At 38.0% G+C, this 18,209-nt stretch overlaps 1 protein-coding gene across 1 annotated transcript in view; it reads left to right on the plus strand.

Moving 5' to 3' along the window:
* Positions 1-6,740: 6,740 nt before the first annotated feature.
* The window catches only part of dnah1 (dynein, axonemal, heavy chain 1), a 37,196-nt gene continuing 25,727 nt past the window's right edge, over positions 6,741-18,209 (plus strand). The window contains exons 1-22 of the mRNA XM_016677069.1: positions 6,741-6,858; positions 8,008-8,152; positions 8,259-8,409; positions 8,554-8,668; positions 8,787-8,941; positions 8,990-9,056; positions 10,176-10,431; positions 10,537-10,694; positions 10,796-11,007; positions 11,887-12,164; positions 12,309-12,459; positions 12,577-12,767; positions 13,641-13,863; positions 13,978-14,097; positions 14,193-14,275; positions 15,064-15,205; positions 15,875-16,030; positions 16,179-16,377; positions 16,518-16,771; positions 16,977-17,189; positions 17,275-17,436; positions 17,545-17,666. Of these exons, the coding sequence (XP_016532555.1) occupies positions 6,741-6,858; positions 8,008-8,152; positions 8,259-8,409; positions 8,554-8,668; positions 8,787-8,941; positions 8,990-9,056; positions 10,176-10,431; positions 10,537-10,694; positions 10,796-11,007; positions 11,887-12,164; positions 12,309-12,459; positions 12,577-12,767; positions 13,641-13,863; positions 13,978-14,097; positions 14,193-14,275; positions 15,064-15,205; positions 15,875-16,030; positions 16,179-16,377; positions 16,518-16,771; positions 16,977-17,189; positions 17,275-17,436; positions 17,545-17,666 (3,671 nt within the window). The remainder of the gene's footprint in view (positions 6,859-8,007; positions 8,153-8,258; positions 8,410-8,553; positions 8,669-8,786; positions 8,942-8,989; positions 9,057-10,175; positions 10,432-10,536; positions 10,695-10,795; positions 11,008-11,886; positions 12,165-12,308; positions 12,460-12,576; positions 12,768-13,640; positions 13,864-13,977; positions 14,098-14,192; positions 14,276-15,063; positions 15,206-15,874; positions 16,031-16,178; positions 16,378-16,517; positions 16,772-16,976; positions 17,190-17,274; positions 17,437-17,544; positions 17,667-18,209) is intronic.

Here is an 18,209-nt window from a genome sequence, read left to right on the forward strand (position 1 = left end):
AGAGAGAGAGAGTGTCTCACTTTGTTTCTTTGGACCACCCTAAAACTTCCTTGTTTTCTCCTTGTCATACATACAGCACACGATTTCTCCAGAGGTTGGCAGCACAGTGGGGGACAGACAGACTTGCGACTGACATTGGCTCACCCATACCGCTAATATAAACCAGCATCACAGCGCATACCATCCAAACGCGGTCACTTCAGTTCCCGGGGCCTCATAATGAGGCTTAGAAATGTGTTTATCGTCTTCTTCCCACTTGTTTTTCAGCTGCAGTAATTACAAGTTGAAAGCTTCCTTGAAGCTGAGCACAGAGAAACCTGAGCAATAATAATAAAAAATAATAATAAGTACTCGGTCACAAGCAGCTTGATTGGTTGCGTTGTGGCACCAGAGGAATCTGGCAGCTTTCTGTTTCATGCAAATGAGCCAGACAAGAAAGGGATTTTTTTTTTCAACTCCCCACATGCTTAGCTCTCTTTGTCGTTCCTTATTGTAACAATGGGTCATAAACAGTCTTCAGAAAGTCACATCACAAAGTCTTGACAGTCCTTTTTAATTAATTTCAGCCACAGGATATATATAGTCCTTTGTCTAGTTTGATGTTTCTATCTTTTTCTCACACAAACTGAGCTGGAAGAAGAATATGTGCTCTGTCAGATCAGATTCATGGTTTAAGCTGGGAGAGAAAGGAACTCAGGAAATTGGAACGGACGCATGGAATTGGGATGGTTTTTTGATAAACATTCTCAGAGACATACAGATTGCTTTCAGACCTGACCATCTGCCTTTCTCCTGAAACAAAAGGATAAAAAAACATAATTACTAAAGGCTGACAGAACAAATGATGGCAATTATGTTTGTTCTTATTGATGCAATGTTTTAGAAGAAGCTGACAGTTTAGTGGCATTTTGCAATCAAAGTTTTTTTTCTACTTGAGTTGACTTTCTTCTTGTAAACAGCATCACTCCCTTGAAAAAGTATTGATACTCTTAAAATACATTATATTCACTTTACTGTACAACCATAAACATGAATGTATTTATTTAAATTTTTGTAATAAACAAACAAAAAAAGTTACAATTGGAAAGTAGAAGGAAAATGCGGAAGAGAAAAGAGCCATTGAAGAAAAACAAAAATAAGTCTGACTTAATGAATTTAAAATACAATGCTTAAGAAGAAGCTGTCAGTTTAGAGGCACTTTGACTTTTAAGTCAGAATTCCTTTTTTTTTTAGCTGTCCTAATCCCTTTCCATAGGAAAATGATTTGTGGTTTTTAAAATATTTTTCAAATATTGAGTCGGCGCTTTCTACACATTTTGCTGCAAATGCAGGTGCATGTTTTTTGGAGCTAAATATTTTTGCCCAGTCATGAAAACAACTCCGTCTTAGTCAGGCTTATCCATTCCAACACATGGATGAGCTTTTCTACAAACCCAAATGAGTCTAGAAATCATTAAGTCAAAAGTACCCATTGTCCGCTAAAACTATTTTATTTTTTCCATCTTAAGGAAAAAGAAAAAGCAAAACATTAACGCTGTTGCTTTAAGTGCCCTCGTATTGTTTTGTGGCTTTAGATTTGAACGTCAGTATAGATGTGAAACATAAAAATTGCCCCAGATGTTTGGCCAGTTCAAAGAAAAACAAAATATTTCCAGAAATTGTCTGGTTATTTGTTTAATTATTTTTTATTATTTCTGACAAAAGCAGAATACAGATCAGCCTTTCTTTTCAAGTTTCCTCAATGCCTGAGCCCTGATGTGCTTTTGAAGAAAAAGAAACAACGAATATTTTTGGGGTCATTTACTATTAAATTAAACGCTGGTATGTGATTTATGAAGGGCAAATGCTTTGTGGTGTCCCTGACATTTCACAGTTCAAAAACATTTAAATTTGTCCCTTCAAAAAATAAAAAGCTCCCAGCTGCATCGGCTATTCAAACAGGTCCTACTCCCACTAAAAAAAAACTGCTGAAAAGCATAAATCCTTAACTTTTCCAATTCTCAGTTAAGCATTCTTCAGTGTTGGCCAATCACGTAACATTCAGCCTGAGTTTGTGGTTGTGGCATTGTGACACAATATGAGACTGTTCACGGTGTGTGATTATTTATTTTATGGCATCTAATAAGTTTTGTTCTTTCATCTGTCTCTCTTCTTATTTTTTTTTTTGTAATGCTCCAAACTATAAATCCCACTTCGTCGTGTTCTCTTTTCGTCTCGCACATGTGCGAATAAAAATCTACATGTTTGTGAAAGATCAAGTTATTCCTGTTTAAAACATGTGAGCATGCTGCTCATTACTTTTATCACCAGACAGACATGTTTTTGGGCTGGCTCGAAATGATTTAGTGTCCGCTTCTGGCTCGGCCCAAAACACAGAAATGAGCTTTCCATGTTTTTACGTCTGACCTGTGTGGATTTGTGTGTCTAAGAACGACGGAGGTAATGGTTAAAACATAGAATCAAATCACGGATGTGGGTCTGGCGAGCCCTAAAAAGAATTTCGCTCCACTTTGGTGTGCTTTTTGATTTCTGAGAAGGCTTTCAAATGGCAGGTTTCGTTTGACTTAAAGCCGAAGTTTAAGGTCAGGGTTTAATGTGGGGGGGCTGTTAAACATTTTTAAGAGCGGCAAGTGCGATAAACGTCTGTGCAAGTAAATTACATAGAGCTCATTTAGGCTTTCACATGCAAGACATGTTCAATCTTAAGCGGACCAGGCTGTAGTTAGGGATAATTTTGTATCATATACGGCAGTGCAAAAACAACCACAAGCAATAAAGTGTTTGTTTAAAAAGTCACCGTAAAAACTAGGGTAAACAACATGTGTTCTAGTGTGGGTGCAATTCATTGAAAAGTGTCTTCCCCCCACCCCATTTTTAATAATGTTTAAATGTATCTTTACTGAGGCATTTTAGCTGCTAGAAATCAATTACTCACCTAGATAGGTTACCAGGATGTTCTTTCTCTAGCATAACAGTGAAAGTTGTTTGATGAAACAGTCGGATCAATAAGCTGCTACTCCTGTTTCTAGCCCATTTAACCGTCACAGTCTAACCTAAGCATGACTGAAACAGTGGAAATTGTAAGTTTGATTCAGTCCCCTCCCTTGTGCATGCCATGCAGACATACCATACAGAAAAGGAACATCATGAGACGAAGCCAGAGCGATTCAACAGTTGTGAGGGGAAAAAGAAATGGTGTAACTCAGTGTAATGATGACGGTGCTGAAAAGCTACAGAATGAATAAATTAAAATATGCTCTAAGGATTAATACATTTCCAACCAGTTTGGCCAACAGACACGGTGATGCTAATGAGGATGACAGAGCCTGTTTGGCTCGCGCAGTTCTTGGTAATACAAGTGAAAGTATCTTATGTAGATATATATATAAAAAGAACACTTTCCATTTCACTCTACTTTACCAAACGAGGCTTCAGTTGAGATGAAGATGGCTTGTTAATGGCTGGGATCTGTGTTCAATATTTGTCCACACATTAATCTCCCCTCATGCTAACTTGAAACATTGAACCCCTCCATGTCCTTTCTCTGTTGGACCCTTTTATTTATGTTTTGTGACTTTCTAATGAGCTCAAGATTTTAATTTTGTCACCAGCTCCCCTCACATAAACACATACATCAAGCAGGCAGACATTCAAACAAAGACACAGCCAGTTGATAACTCTTTTCGTCGCCCTCCCGCTCAGACAAACTAGTGCAGATTATATTTTCCCGACGACACGAACAGACACGTGTTAAAGACGCCGTTCACTGTTTTCTTTCCCTCCTGCCTCACACTCTGTATTCGATGAAAAACTGACTGCCTCATATTGCAAATCACGTCAGACCTCGTATGTAAAGCAAAGAGCTAATGTCAACATAGTAAAGGGGAAATAATAAATCAAAGTTCCCTGCTTCACTTCCCCCCTCTCCCCCCCGCCGGTGGGGGTCAGCATCGCTTAGACGAGCAGACACAAATCTGATGCTTTAATAATTCAAAACAATTTTCATTTTCTGATCTCGTGGCTTTTTCCTCACTATTTGGAGCCTTTTTACAGCCCCTGGGTACCGACTTTGGTTTCACTCCAAAAGCCACACAATGAAGTAGAGTTAATGAGAGGAGAAATCAGAGACAGCTGCTCGAGCTTGAGGGACGCAGACGGGGGGGGGAGTCTAGACTGCTCCTTCTGGCTGATCCAGTGGGCTGCTGGGCTCTGAGGCCCCTCTCAGCCAATCAGAGCTCTTCTTTACTGGCACGCCAACTCCACCTGTGTGCCATCCCGAGCCACAATAACGTTTTAAACGTGTGGTTAACTGCGAAGGACACTGTTCATCAACAGCATGTCATCTCACCTTGTAGGTTTTGCATTTGTACCAGACTCTTTCCATTTTTTTTTTTTTTTCATTTTTAAAGATGTTGCTTTAAAACCTTAGCTTCCTTTAAACTTCTCCACAATTTTACCCTCGATCTGTCTGTCATGCTTCTTGATCTTCCTGTTGTTCTGTGATGTTCTGTAGCTTTGCTGAGCTTGACTTGTGCACATGTGGACTTAATTTTTTAAACAAGTCAATTCTGAAGACAAGTTGCTGCAACAGATTTGCTTTGAAGGACGTCGGCAATGGCGCCGGTGCAAAAGCATGCCACACGTTTCAGATTTTAATAATAAAAAAATACCCACTTCACTAACAGGCACTACTCTCTTAATCTATTAACAGAAAATTCTAATAAAATAAATCAATGTTTGTAGTTGTTGAATTGGTTAATGTGAAAAAGTGAAAGGGGAGATAAATATGTTTTCAATCCACTGTTTATCTGAAAAAAATGAAGAGAAATTCATGATTTTCTCCAAAACAATACATAGGCAATTTTTTTTTACCCCATATAAATGGAACCTGTACTGTTAAGATCACAGGATCTTTTATTTTCCTGCATCTGGACTCAGGATAAAAACACAACCATAGAGTACCAGGTGGCACAGCTGTGGTTACTGTAGAATATACGTTTCTGTGGAGGGTCTAAGCAGGAATTCTGTGCAGCTGCTTCTTGCCCACAAGTTGTGACAGTATAGAGGGGGTTGGCTGGGGTTTGATCCTGTTGGTGAACATCTGGTGAACTGAGCAACCCGTGCTGATGTCATTAATGTGCAGTTAGTGATTTTCACTTTAAAAAAAAAAAAAAAGGAATTGATGATTCCTTGACCTTCCAGAGATCATGAAAACAATCTACACTGACATTCTTTTGAGAAAGATGTTCTGTTGAACCTTAATTCCAGCAGAAAGTCAGCCAGGCTTGTAGATTGAAAAGAATGAGGATTACAGGGTGAATCAAGTTTTTTTTTTAGTTTTTTAAAAAAAATTTTTAGGTTTAATGAGTTTGGCTTAACCAGAGCTGCTAGCCACAACTTTACATTTAGGTCTTATCTCCATGGTGGCCTCCAAGCTCCACAGTGGATGCAGGCATTGTCAGGCAAACATTGGTAGAAAAACCAGGTTTTAAGGACCGCCACCTCATCAGAGACTTGTGGTTTTCATGCGGTTTTCTTTGGAACTCCAGTCTTTTACATGGATTTATTTAATAGCTCTAGCATGTGGCAATTGTTAATAACCTATTGTGGTTAGCATGTTCTGAGCGCCGACGCTGCTCTGATTTAATATTCCCATTATTAGATGTGGGTTGTTTAGATCCTCAGAGACAGTGTTAAGTGTGATTTTCATATCTTGTTAAAGTGAGGTCATTTCTTTGGAAATGTAGCTCTTCTGGGACACAAAGGATCTGATGACCTCCATTAAACATTTCACCAAGAATGTCTTATTGATTGGCTGGAAAAAAAAAGCCTGTACTTACATAGTGATAGTTGTTAAGTCCAGAGAACCCCAAAGCACTTCACATTACATTCAATTTATGCATTTACCATGCCTTAACAAACGGACCTACATATTAATGTTTATTTTCTCATAAAAACATAATAAACTCCACCATCTTCTTCCAAAAGGTTCTTCTTTCTGATGCACCTGTAATAATATGGAGACTTGTGACAGTAGTGGTTAAATTACTTACTAGAGGAAAATAAATCACCAGAAACAGCCTGATTCAAATAAGTTACTGATCAATAAATAACAGTAAATTATTGTAAATTATAGTAAATTAGTAAATTATTCTGTGACCGCCAATATTTCGTTTCGAGTCATAAATTCAGAGTTCAGATGATACTTTTTATACTTTTATACTGGAGGAGGCAGAGCGTCACCAGAAACAGTGAAGGTCAACAAACATCTCGGTTTGCTCCGGTTTCTTTCTTTTTTCTTTTACTACTATCTCCTACCAAACTTACGTTGTTGACGTAGCATGCTCTTCTCTTACACAGGTCAAGTTGTGCTGTAAATACGCAACAGCGCCTCCTACGGTCAAAGCGTACAGCAGTACTGAATCTCCATGGCAACAGCGAGCAACTTTACTGTTACTGTGGATAACTAAACCGAGATTTGTGGCGTTCAGCGTGACGTTAGCTTTGACTTTTATATAAAATAAGTCGGGTCAGTGTTACAGTTTACGGTAGGGCACTGTATTCACTTCACTTCATGTCATTTAACTTTTCTTTTTTTTAGACAATTTCGTAGCAACGTATTAAAAAAGCCAACCGTTTAATAGTCGTTGAATTTGCACCCATTAGCTTTGGAATCCTACCGTTGATGGCGTGGCAGCCTGGCATTCCTTTAAATAGACAAGAAAGATCCGAAACCACCAATGATACCCACAAGACCTCCGGGAGAAAAGCCTGCTTTTGTAAGGCACAGAGTTAGAGAACTAGTGCCCCGTGAATCGTCCTTCGGACTGGAATTTGCTATTCAGAAGGCATCAGAGGGTGAGGATATTGTAGCTATAAGTGAATTAGTGCAGCATTTATGTGTATGCAAATAATAGCATTCCAGATATATTTTATCTGAACGTTTTCTCACGTCAAACAACAAACTTCACTTTATTATATTGAGATTCTAATGCTACAACACAAAGTGTTCTATAATTGTGAGGTGGATGAAAAGTGTTATCCAAAGTTTTCACACAAGAAAATTGGAAAAGTTTTGTATGCCTTTTAGGAATTGTGTGTGGGGGAATGTAGTCATTACATAAAGATTTGTCCGATTTATAATACTAATAAACTGATTATTTGAGCAAACCTTATAAACGTACAGCAGGATTTTACTGTTTGAATAAGTTTTTCTGTAGTTTGTTACATGAGCATAAGTAATTATTAATTTATTTGAAAATATGACAAAATGCAATTCTAGTATTTACTATTAAGCAGGGCTGAACTATAGTTTAGTTCTTAGTAACAGCAAGAAGGTCCTGAGTTCAAAACCCAGCCAATTAGGTTGTGTGTTTCCCCCTTCTAGGTAAGTAACTTCCTTTGTATTTTTTTTCACTAATGTTCTCCAACAAACCCTTGATGCAGGTGGAGTCTATTTGATAAGTAGATAACTTCTGAAGACAACGGGTTATGCTGAATTTTATTGTATAAATAGTTATGAGTTTTATTTTTCTTTGCCAAAAATTTGAAAATCACTTTTTCTTTTTTCTTTTCTTCCCACTTCACAAAGTTTGCCACTTTGTGATCGGCAGTCACATAAAGTTCTAAGTAAGCACATGTCACTTGTCCCCAGCCCCACTGTTATCCTTAGATTAATCAAATTTAAGTCAGCGATGTTGTCCTACAAAGAGGGGCGTCCTTGTCTGTCTTCAAGAAACTTACTAAGACCCAGCTCTTCAGAGGGCATCTCCTACGCTCGCTTCGGATTGAAACATCTACCAATTTATAAAACAAAATAAAAAGATATTGAATTTTTTTTTTTAGTTGTAACATGAAAAGTGTAAAAACAAATTGTATTTTTGCAAATTGCTGTACAGATAGTATTTTATTTATTTTTTTTCAAATGAGCACACATTAGCTCTACTTAAAATAACTTAATTGGGTCATAGTAAAAGAAACTCCTCTCCACGCTATGTGTCATAACAGGAGTTTTCACTTCTCCATGGGACCTCTGCATTGACAACAGTCTTCAAGAAGATCCGTATTTCGCCGTCGGTGGCGACACACCCAAGGTTCAGATTCCTTACATAACCATCCCTGGACACGCTCCTCGACAGTTAGTGGAAGAGAGGTATGAGCTGTTTTTGTGATAAAGATTATAAAGAATGTTCTTTTTTTATATCAAATAATAATTCGATTTAAGGTCTGTGTTTTTCTTTTTTTATTTCTCTTACCAGACTTCGTCGAGGATACTTGGTTTTAGACTTACTTCAACTCCTGGCAGAAAAAGGCATAAGGTCTAACAACTTGATGCCAGCGCTGCCAGAAAAGCAGGATGATTCTGAACCTCAGTCATACAAGCTGGTGTCACCCTTCCTTCCACTTGAGGTAAATATAGTGTTACTGCTGCAGTACTTCTATGGCAGCCATCTCACATATATGTATTGCGTTCTTTAAAATGCCCACATCCTCCTTGTTCTTTTTGTTTGATGTGGGTTTTTTATTTTTTATTGTTTTTTTGTATTTTATGAGATATTTGACAATGATGATTACGAATGCCGGACACCAGAAAGCTGGCTCGCTATGGGCAAAAACGAAGAATGGCCTGATCAAAAGCCTATTCCTGCATTGGCCTTGCTGCTTACTGGTGATTACGTTCTCTTTGGTGCAAAATTATTTCTCTACAATATAAATTCATAGATTTTTTTTAAATATATAGTTTTAGTCACAATTTGTGTCTTTGTCTTTTTTCCAACGTGATTCAGAAAGTTCATACCCTGAGTACAAATGGCACTTAGTTGGGGTTCTTGACTATTGCACGAAAAAATGTCAGTACCTAGTGGAGGAGGTTCTTAGAGAGGAGGTGGAGGAGGAAGAGGAGGAGGAGGAGGAGAAGGAAGGGAAGAAGGAGGAGGTGGAGAAGAAGGAGAAGGAAGACAAGAAGGAAGAAGAGGAGGAAGAGGAGGAGGAGTTGCTTGAAGACAGCACTCAGAAAGATAAGGAATTAAAACCTGCTGAAAAAAGGCACAAGAAAGGTAAGTAGTTCGTTTGTTTTTCTTGCGTAGAGTAGTGACAGTACTTGATATATTTTTGACAGCAGATATTTGCATAAACACAATCTTGTTCACACTGTCTGACTAATCACAGTCAGAAGAGTCTTACCTAAACAACAGGGACTCTATGTGTGAGTAGGCAACTTTTCATCAGAGCTGACAGACGCCACATGTGGAATACCCCAAGGTTCCCGCATGTCCTGCAGTCCTGCAGCCCTCCTTTTTTAATATAGACATACACCTGCTAGCTGAGACTATAGTAAGATTAGTTAGCATAACTACGCAGATGACACATGATTCTACATTACATCCATGCGTGGAAGTGTTGTGTAGATCAAATCAAAGCGTAGATGTGCCATAACGTTTTTTCAGACAGACAGAAACAAAACTGAAGTTATCTTTGGACATAGAGAAGAACAAGGCCTGCAAGCCTGAGAACACCATTCCCACTGCGAAGTATGGGAGAAGCAGTATGATGATTTGTAGCAGAAGGGACTGGTTAAATAAATGACCTTTTAACCCATTTATTTAGCCATAAATAAATGGGTTAAATTTATTTAAGACTTTGTGGACAACTACTGTTAAGGATTACCCAAAACAAAGTTCCTTAAGGGAAACAAAGTCAATGTATTGGATTGGCCATCAGAAAACCCTAATCTTAGTACAAAAAAAAAAAAAAAAAAAAAGCAAGCATAGGTAGGAAGTCAGCTTACAAACCTGACTCAGACAAAACCAGTTCTGACTGGATAAATAGGCAAACTTCCACCAAACTATTGTGAAATGATAGCCCTAAACGTGCCAGATAGTTAAAAACTGACAATTTCACAAATTAGTAATGAAATTAATCTAATCTATAGAATTTGACGAAAACTAAAAAATGAAAAAAAAATCTCAACAATGATCTCACTTTTAATTCTGTCAGTGAGCAAACTGCAATAATTTTAGCAATCCCAACAGACCTAAAACAGGAAATATTAATTTCATTTAATGTCAGAGAGTGTTGAATACAGGGCTTTATACACAGTACATGAAAACATCTGACTACAGCTGTATTTTACAGTTTTTATTTTTTGATAAAATAAACTAACCACTTTGCCACAGACATGACCATTTTGTATGGAGGCACTCAGCACTGGATACCGAGGATCAGGCTGTTGTTCAAAGCTGAGGATCCTCGAATCTTTGCAAACCGAATCGAGTCTGCTCTTCGTTTGAGAAAGGACGGAGAAATTCAGCTCCTCTACAGCACGTCTGTAGACTGCATGCCCATCTGGGAGGCAAATCCGTCCCTCAGTCATGCCAGTCTGCAACGGATCAAGGAACTTGTAAAGTCTGCTTGCGGCTTTAACGGGAAATTGTGAGTAATGTCTTTCCCAGTCAGTCCCTTCGTTGTTGCCTGTTTGTAATCCTTTTCTGACAGAACACAGAAAAGGGTCAAAGAAGTCTATGTTTTTATGTGCAGCTTTGAGAGATGTATAAAAAACTTGGAGAACCAGGCCAAGCTGGAATTTGACCGGGTTATGAACCGCATGGTGTTTGACAGTACTGTGATGGCCTTCTCAGAGGAGTTTTCAGACATTATATTGCCACAAAAAAATCCTGAGAAAATACCAGAAAATAGTAAGCTCCTTTTTTTTTTTTTAATCAACATGTACTTTTTTTTTTTTGAAGATGAAGGGTTACTCTCAGAAACTAAACCCTGGGTTCTTTTACTCGTACAGTATGCATTCCAGTTCCTCCCCTTCACTATAAGATAAAGCAAAATGAATTTGCCCAGAACTCTCTGCTCAACCTACCTGAGGTGATCGCTGTGATACATGACGTTTTGGACACGTGCCACAAAGTGACAGACATGAAGCTGTTCGACGTGACGATCGTCAAACTACAGCGAGTGGATGAATTTGTACGCATCCAGTTTCAAGTTCAAAATGGGGTAAGTAAGCTCGCAGTACAGATACGCTTTTCCGTCTCAGTCATTTATTAAAAGTGCAGTCAATCGATTAAAAATCACTCTGCGTAACTGTGTAAGCTTGAAATAGAAACACGCATGTTTTCAAAAAATGTTTCATTGCCTAAAACCAAACATCTGAGTTTTCTAGACTTTCATATTCAGGAAGGTTCAAAATAAGTTTTTTTTTTTGTTTGTTTGTTTTTTGTTTTTTCAAACGTAATTTAGAAATGTTAACTATAAACTGGTTATAGTGATTATACTTCAGTGGAAGGGTAATTCATCCATTGCAGTAAGTGTGCTACATTCTACCTTAGTTGTATCTAAACATCCATCGGCGTGCTTATTAAAGCGAGATTTGATGCGGAGCACACCAGTTAGTCTCTTCTCACTCATCTTTTCACTTGCGTTTTCAAGTCTGAATTGTTGACCGCAGTACAAGACCATTTAACGTTCTGCTTTGTAACGCTGCGCGGCAGAGAGGCTTTTAGGTCAAAAACAGATAATGCGATTGGTCTGCATTATGTAATATTAACGTGTTAAACTTTTTAGATGAATTGCATGCATAAGCGTATTAACATTGACAGCCCTAGTTAGTAATAACAAAAATGTCTCCAAAAAGTGATTGTAATAAAAATACAGAAGTGTTCTGAGGAAAAAATGTGAACGTTTTGTATAGTTAAATCTAATAAATGAGCTTTTTGTTGAATGATTGAAGAATTTGTAAAATCAAAAGAAAAAAAATAGCTAGGGGCAGCCCTACTCTGTAGCTATCCAAACCTGATGCTTGAAACTCTTTTTCCACACACATTCTTCAGCACATGGATTAAAAAAAAAGGACCAACATCCTTTCACTTTTTCTAGATAACAGTGTATCTCCAGGAGAAGTGGGTCATCTCACTCAGCGACAGCATCCGCTCTGCTAGCAATTCAATCTCTAAGGTCTTCCCTGAGTATGACTCCGACGAAATCATATACAGACTGATGAAACAGGTGGTCTTCAGAATGAGGAACTCCTTGCGCACCCTTGTGTTAGATTCACTGAAAAACCTGAGCAAGTTCCTGCTGGAATCTTGTCAATGTGGCAAGGATTTTACTGAGGACCTGGTCTGGGGAAAAGACCTGATCAATAGCCCTTACAGGTAAGATAAACCACAGGTACTCAGATGATCATTTCCCCAGATAATTGCATTAATGAAAAGCTAACAAAGTGTCCTCAAGGTGCACATATGTTCATTGACATTCAGTACTTTGTGAGTAATTTTTCTACATTTGTCTTTACTTAGGTCAAGGAAGAATCCTCTGTTCCTTGTGGATCTGATTCTGGACCAGAACGGGGTTCATTACAGTACTCCCCTTGAAGATTTTGAGACTTTTGTCACAAAACTGTTCAGATCTGCCATTTTGGTCACACACAAAATTCCACAGCTTTACAGGGTAAGCACAAAGCAAGCTTTTCTTGTGTATTTACAGTGAAAATCAAGCGCTTTGATATTGACATAAACATAGGTCACCGTAATGTCAAAGATTTAGCTTGGTTCTTCCTCTCACCAGTTTGTGATGAAGAAACTGGTCATCATGGGCAGTTTGTTAATTGAGCCGATGTGTTTCCACGAAAAAGAAGTAACAGAGCTGGAAGAAAAAGTCCGGAATGTTCTAAAGAAAGCAACAATACCTCTCAGGGCCTACGCTGCCAGATATAAAAAATACTTGGACCTACACATTTTGGACATAGACGCTTTCAAGTAAGTTGATTTCCATTGGTGCATAGCAAAGTAGCAGACTTTGAGATCCCTTTTTCGTCACTCAGCTATAGATCCATTAGCAACATGGGATCATCTTTTGCGAGCTTGGTTGAAAAAGCAGAAAACTGGAAATTACCATGACCACCAGCGACTCTGCATACACTAGGCATGTTGTACCTTTAGAAGTGAATTTTAAAAGTAAAGCTCATTGCTACCCACCAAAATAAGAGTAACTCTTTCCCAAAAGATATGTTGACCTTCAGATTAAAAGCATACATAATTGCAAACATGGGCTTTGGAATGCTGACATATTTAAACCAATCACAAGAAATTATTCAGTTTTTCAAAAGAAAGCTTTGTAATAGTTTTCAAGTTAAAAGTTTCAATTTTAAAGTGTAGATTACTGAAAAAGGATGCTCCACAACACTAAGAGAACTTAGCTGGTCAGGAAAAAGGGATTATGTTGACCATTAGATCAGTTTAAATTATATTTCAAAGTAGAATACTTCATAGCGTAGATTATTGCAAAAGGGGATTTCGAGTAAGTAAGGCAACTAAATGAGTTATACTGAGTGGGCTTCACATTCCATATGCACACAAGCCTGGAATGAAAATGGAAAATGTTTCACCTGCAAACTCAGATGATCAAAATAAGTTATTTTATTATGAACTGTTTATTATTTTTCTTGTTTTTCTTTTGTTGTTGATGCCGTTTTTATGGATTAGGTCGGAGAGTTGTTTCAAATTTTGATATCATTTTTGCGTCTGACTTTAGGATTTGACAAAATTCAGTTGAGTCTTATTTCTGCTTTAGTTCAAAATGAAGTGATTCTGTCCTCTGAACGATGAATTCTTATTTCATTAATGCTTCAGGACCCTCAATGCAAAGCTGGCCCCTCAAGCGGTGAAGAAACAGGTTGAATATCATCTTAAGAAAATGGAGAAGCTTGAGTTCTCGCTGCCATCCTACATTGTTATTGGTCCATTTTTTGTCCGTGTGCAAGCTGTGCGACAGGCACTCATAAAGAAGCGGTGGTTTTTGGCCAACGCACTCCTGGAAAATCTTGCTGTGATGCTTTCAAAAGAAATCGATGATGTAAGTCATTTGTTCGGAGGCCATTCTTTTTACTTTTCACATGCTGCTTTGTGTGCCAGAGTTCACTAGTAGCTCTCTTCTGAAAAGCATATATTATTTTCTGTGTGTGTTTAGGCCTGTGAAAAGTGCATTCTTTTAAGCAGAATGCTACAGGAGAGACCCAACAGCATTGAAGAGCTGACTGAAAAGAGGGAATGGATGAAAGAAATCCCTGACCGGGTTAAGAGTTACAAGGTACAAAACTGAACACCTTAGTGAGTTTAAGCATGTTTATGTTCAATAATAATTTAAGATTTAGACAAATTATCTTCACAACCTATTAACAACAGGAACAACTTTCCAAAATCTTGATGGACTATGAGGTACTGGAAGACCTCAACTTCCTCATTTCAAACGATGATTTTGGCAAAAAGTAAGTGTGTATTCATTATGCTGAAATTACATGCATTAACTTTGTAGGGTTTATACACAGTCTTGAAACGTATGGAAAAGTTATGAATTTTAGTATTTTGCAGATCTGACTCAGTTTTAGAAATGAAAGTTGATAAAGGCAAAGCAGCTCCTTTTAACATTTTATTTTCTGTGACGTGGTCCTCAAAATAGAACGATTTAACCCAACAAAGATCCATGCATCGATCCATCCATCAAACCGTCCGTCTGTCCTTCAAAGTACTTTGTATTTTGAAAATACGTGAAAACTGAATGCAAAATATGGAAATGTCAGTTTAGAAAAGCCTGCAGTTTGGTAACAAAATATTTCAAAGAGCTAAATTTTGGCTTTCTTTGAAACTTAGTGGCTAATTCCAGGACTTTTCTTCTTGTTGCAATTCAAAATTTGCTCTATTGGGAGAGTTTTGTTCTGTGGGTGAGTTTTGAAAAACTGCTCAAATCTATGAGTAATCTTACATGGCCAATTTAAGATTACGGGCAGAGTCTTCACTTTAATTACATTTAAAGATTTTTTTTTTCTTTATGGTTTGGGTAGGATATGACAGTGCACAGTAAAAGTGAGTCCTAGAAACATTTACACAAATAGACTTTCTTCCTACGAATGCTCTGTGCCCCCGTTGTTGTCGCAACACCTAATGAGACGCAAAGCCATCATAAGACTGCGCTTTGACTTGATTTGTTGTTTTCAGCTTGGGATCTAAGATGGAACTGTGGCATTATAGGTCCTGTTGCGGTGGCTCTTTTGTGCAGGTGGACAGCTGTTGGGTGGCCACTAAAGATAAACTGTCAAGTGGAGAGAGTACATGCCCAGCATGAGGAAGATGAGAAGCGCTTCAACAAGATCCAACTATCAGACCAAAACAAACTCCAGGAGCAAATTGAGGCGCTGCAGGTTTTCCATCTCTTTTTATCAATCACGATATGTTTTGAGTCCATACAAAAAGGTATTATCTGGATAACTGTGGTTGCTTCCTAAAGATGTTCCGCACTCTTTGTCCCAATTTATAACGACCTGGAAAAGTACTAGTACTCCTTTAACTTTTCCACATTGAGTCGCCTTGCAAAGACGCAAATTTCAATGTATTTTGTTAAACCAATTTTCACTACAGATACAAGTGCAAGTATGTTGAGGTGTTACTCCACCAGTTCTCCATATCTACAGTTTTATACTTTTACCCCTTCTTCTTTGCAGAATATATGTAAAGCATTTATTGTGATAAATTTCCTATCGTGATAAGAATTTTTAATTTATCATTGTCACAATTGGTTATGTTTAAAACACCCCAAAACTCTCCATATTTTTGAACTCAGTATTTGCTTTGGATGACTTTAATTGCTGTGACACACAGTCATAGAGTTACATTAAGAAAGATGCAATAAATAGTTTGTATTGTCCCACTTATTGTTATCATAATAGTACCACAAAATATCATGATAGAACTTTTAAATCCATATCGTTCACATCTACCCACCTGCCCCTCGTGCAACACATTGAATATTTTGCAACACACTGTACTTGTCTTAAAGCAGGTCTTAACATTAAATATACCTTTGTGAACAGGGTGTCGTTGCTGAGTTTGTGGGATATGACGACATCGACGTTGCCCATGAGATCGCCAACAAAGCGAAGCGTGCAAAAGCGCAATTGAAGCAGTGCCAGAGTTTGTCGGAAACCTACAACACCAGAGAGCGTCTGCTTGGTCTACCAATCTCAAATGTAGGTTTATTAGAGAGCTTCAGTGAGAGTGCAATTGACAGGAATCACTCAAAATATGGCTGGGAGTACCTGCTTTTGGTTTTGTTGTTTGTTGGTCATTGTTGTTGGGTTTTTTTTTCAAACTACAAATTATGAATTTTTATTACAGTTTGATCATCTGAATAAGCTAATAAATGACTTCAGGCCTTTTGAAAAGCTCTGGACCACCACGTCTGACTGGCAACGTTGGACAGATGGCTGGTTCAATGACCCACTTACTTCAATCGACTCTGAGCCGCTTGACCGTCTCGTCACAGAAGCCCAACAAACCATGAGTGGTTTAATTAAACAGTTCGAGGGCAATACTGGTTTGCAGCTGATTTGTTACCTTGCAAAATCTTCTAATAGCAAAAAAAAAAAAAAAAAAAGTGATTAACTTGTCTGATTTATTTATTTTTTGTTTGTTTGTCTGCGTCCTGGGATGCTCTGTCGTTCTACACAATATTAGAGGTCCAAACAATGACAAGTGTAATGCTTGGCAGGATAGAGGAGTTCCAGCCGTTCTCTATTCTGATTCAGTGCCTAAGGAGCCCGGGAATGAAGAGCTACCACTGGGAGATGATTTCAGAAAAAATTAACATAACAGTTCGACCAAAAGCAAACATGAGTCTTGCTCGCTACATAGAGCTTGGCATTCAGGACCACTTGGATGAAATAACTAGTGTGGCCCAGACTGCCGGACAAGAACACAGCATTGAACAGGTGATGCATACAGTGATCCATAAGGTCTTTGTTAGATAATGTCTATAAATTGTTGTCAAATTGCTCATTTACATTGGAACCATTGCTAAAACTTAAATTCTTTTCCATTGTTGTGCACATTATCAAAGAAGCTACCGACTAACTCCTAGTCTGTCTGACGATGTCTTTACTGAAGTTGCTCCTCTTTCTCCGCCTTTTCCTCTAGGCTCTGGAAATGATGGAAGAGGAGTGGGCAACAGTTGAATTTGATTCGCTTTTCGACAAGGAGGCTGAACAGTCCATCCTAAAGGTCCCAGATGAAATATTCCAGAGGCTGGATGACCATATTGCCAAAACTCAGAACCTGTCCTTGTCCCCGGTCAAAAAAGTCTTTGAGAGCCATCTCAACACCTGGGAGAAAAAGCTCAGGCTAACTCAAGTACAAACAAATCCAACCATTAGGTTCATAATATTTTTCCTGTGTCTCATCTTTTTTATTGCTGCCTTTTCACATTTGAATCCAGGATGTGCTGGAAGAGTGGCTGGAATGCCAGAGTGCCTGGCTGACCTTGGAGCCCATCTTTAGCTGCGATGAGGTCAAGAACAAGCTCAAGCAAGGAAATACGTACAAGCACATAGAGCAGCGCTGGAGAAACGTCATGAGCAATGTTGACAGAGAGCAAAATGTTTGAACTTTTATGTTTTGCCCTTTTTTGAATGCACAGCTAAAAAGTGTAATACACCAACTTGGCACCAGTGTTTATAATGGACAACATGTATGCGTTTATTTTTAGGTGATTGAAATGTGCCAAAATGTTCAGCTCCTAAGTAGGCTGAAGCGCTACAACATGTTTTTGCAAAATGCTCAGAAAGGACTCAAGAAATACTTGGAGGAAAAGCGAAGTTCTTTTCCAAGGTAAGAAATTATTAAAATGCAGAGGCACCTCCTGGATGGTGAAATGTTATGTTTTGTGATCGTTGCAGTCTAAAATTACTGATTTTGCAGCATTTTTTTCTAAAAGTTACGGTCAGAGTTGCAAATAATTTCTATGCGGTATTTTTGCCATAACATGATCTTACAAGAAAGTTCAAATTGCTGCCTGTAACCTTTGCAAAAAAGACAAGATTTTAACATAGTTAATACTTAAAGTGCAAGTAAGATTTTTAAAGTACCTTCTTGAATGGTAATCTTAATACTATTGAATAATATGTGTGTGTGTGTGTGTATATATATATATATGTGTGTGTGTGTGTGTTTTCTCCACACTTTTGCAAGTATTTTGTCATATTACAATAAGAAACTTTGGTGAATTTTGTGAGGTTTATCAGTTATAGGCCAAGACAAAGCTTTGGCTAAGGAAAAAAAAAACATTTAAATTTTTATTGATGTATAAATCTAAATAGTGTGACAATCATTTGTGTTCATCCATGCCTTTAGCTTCATAGAATTGCTTTCCGT

Source organism: Poecilia formosa, unplaced genomic scaffold (genome assembly GCF_000485575.1).
Source record: "Poecilia formosa unplaced genomic scaffold, Poecilia_formosa-5.1.2 Scaffold147, whole genome shotgun sequence".
NCBI classification, from domain to species: domain Eukaryota; kingdom Metazoa; phylum Chordata; class Actinopteri; order Cyprinodontiformes; family Poeciliidae; genus Poecilia; species Poecilia formosa.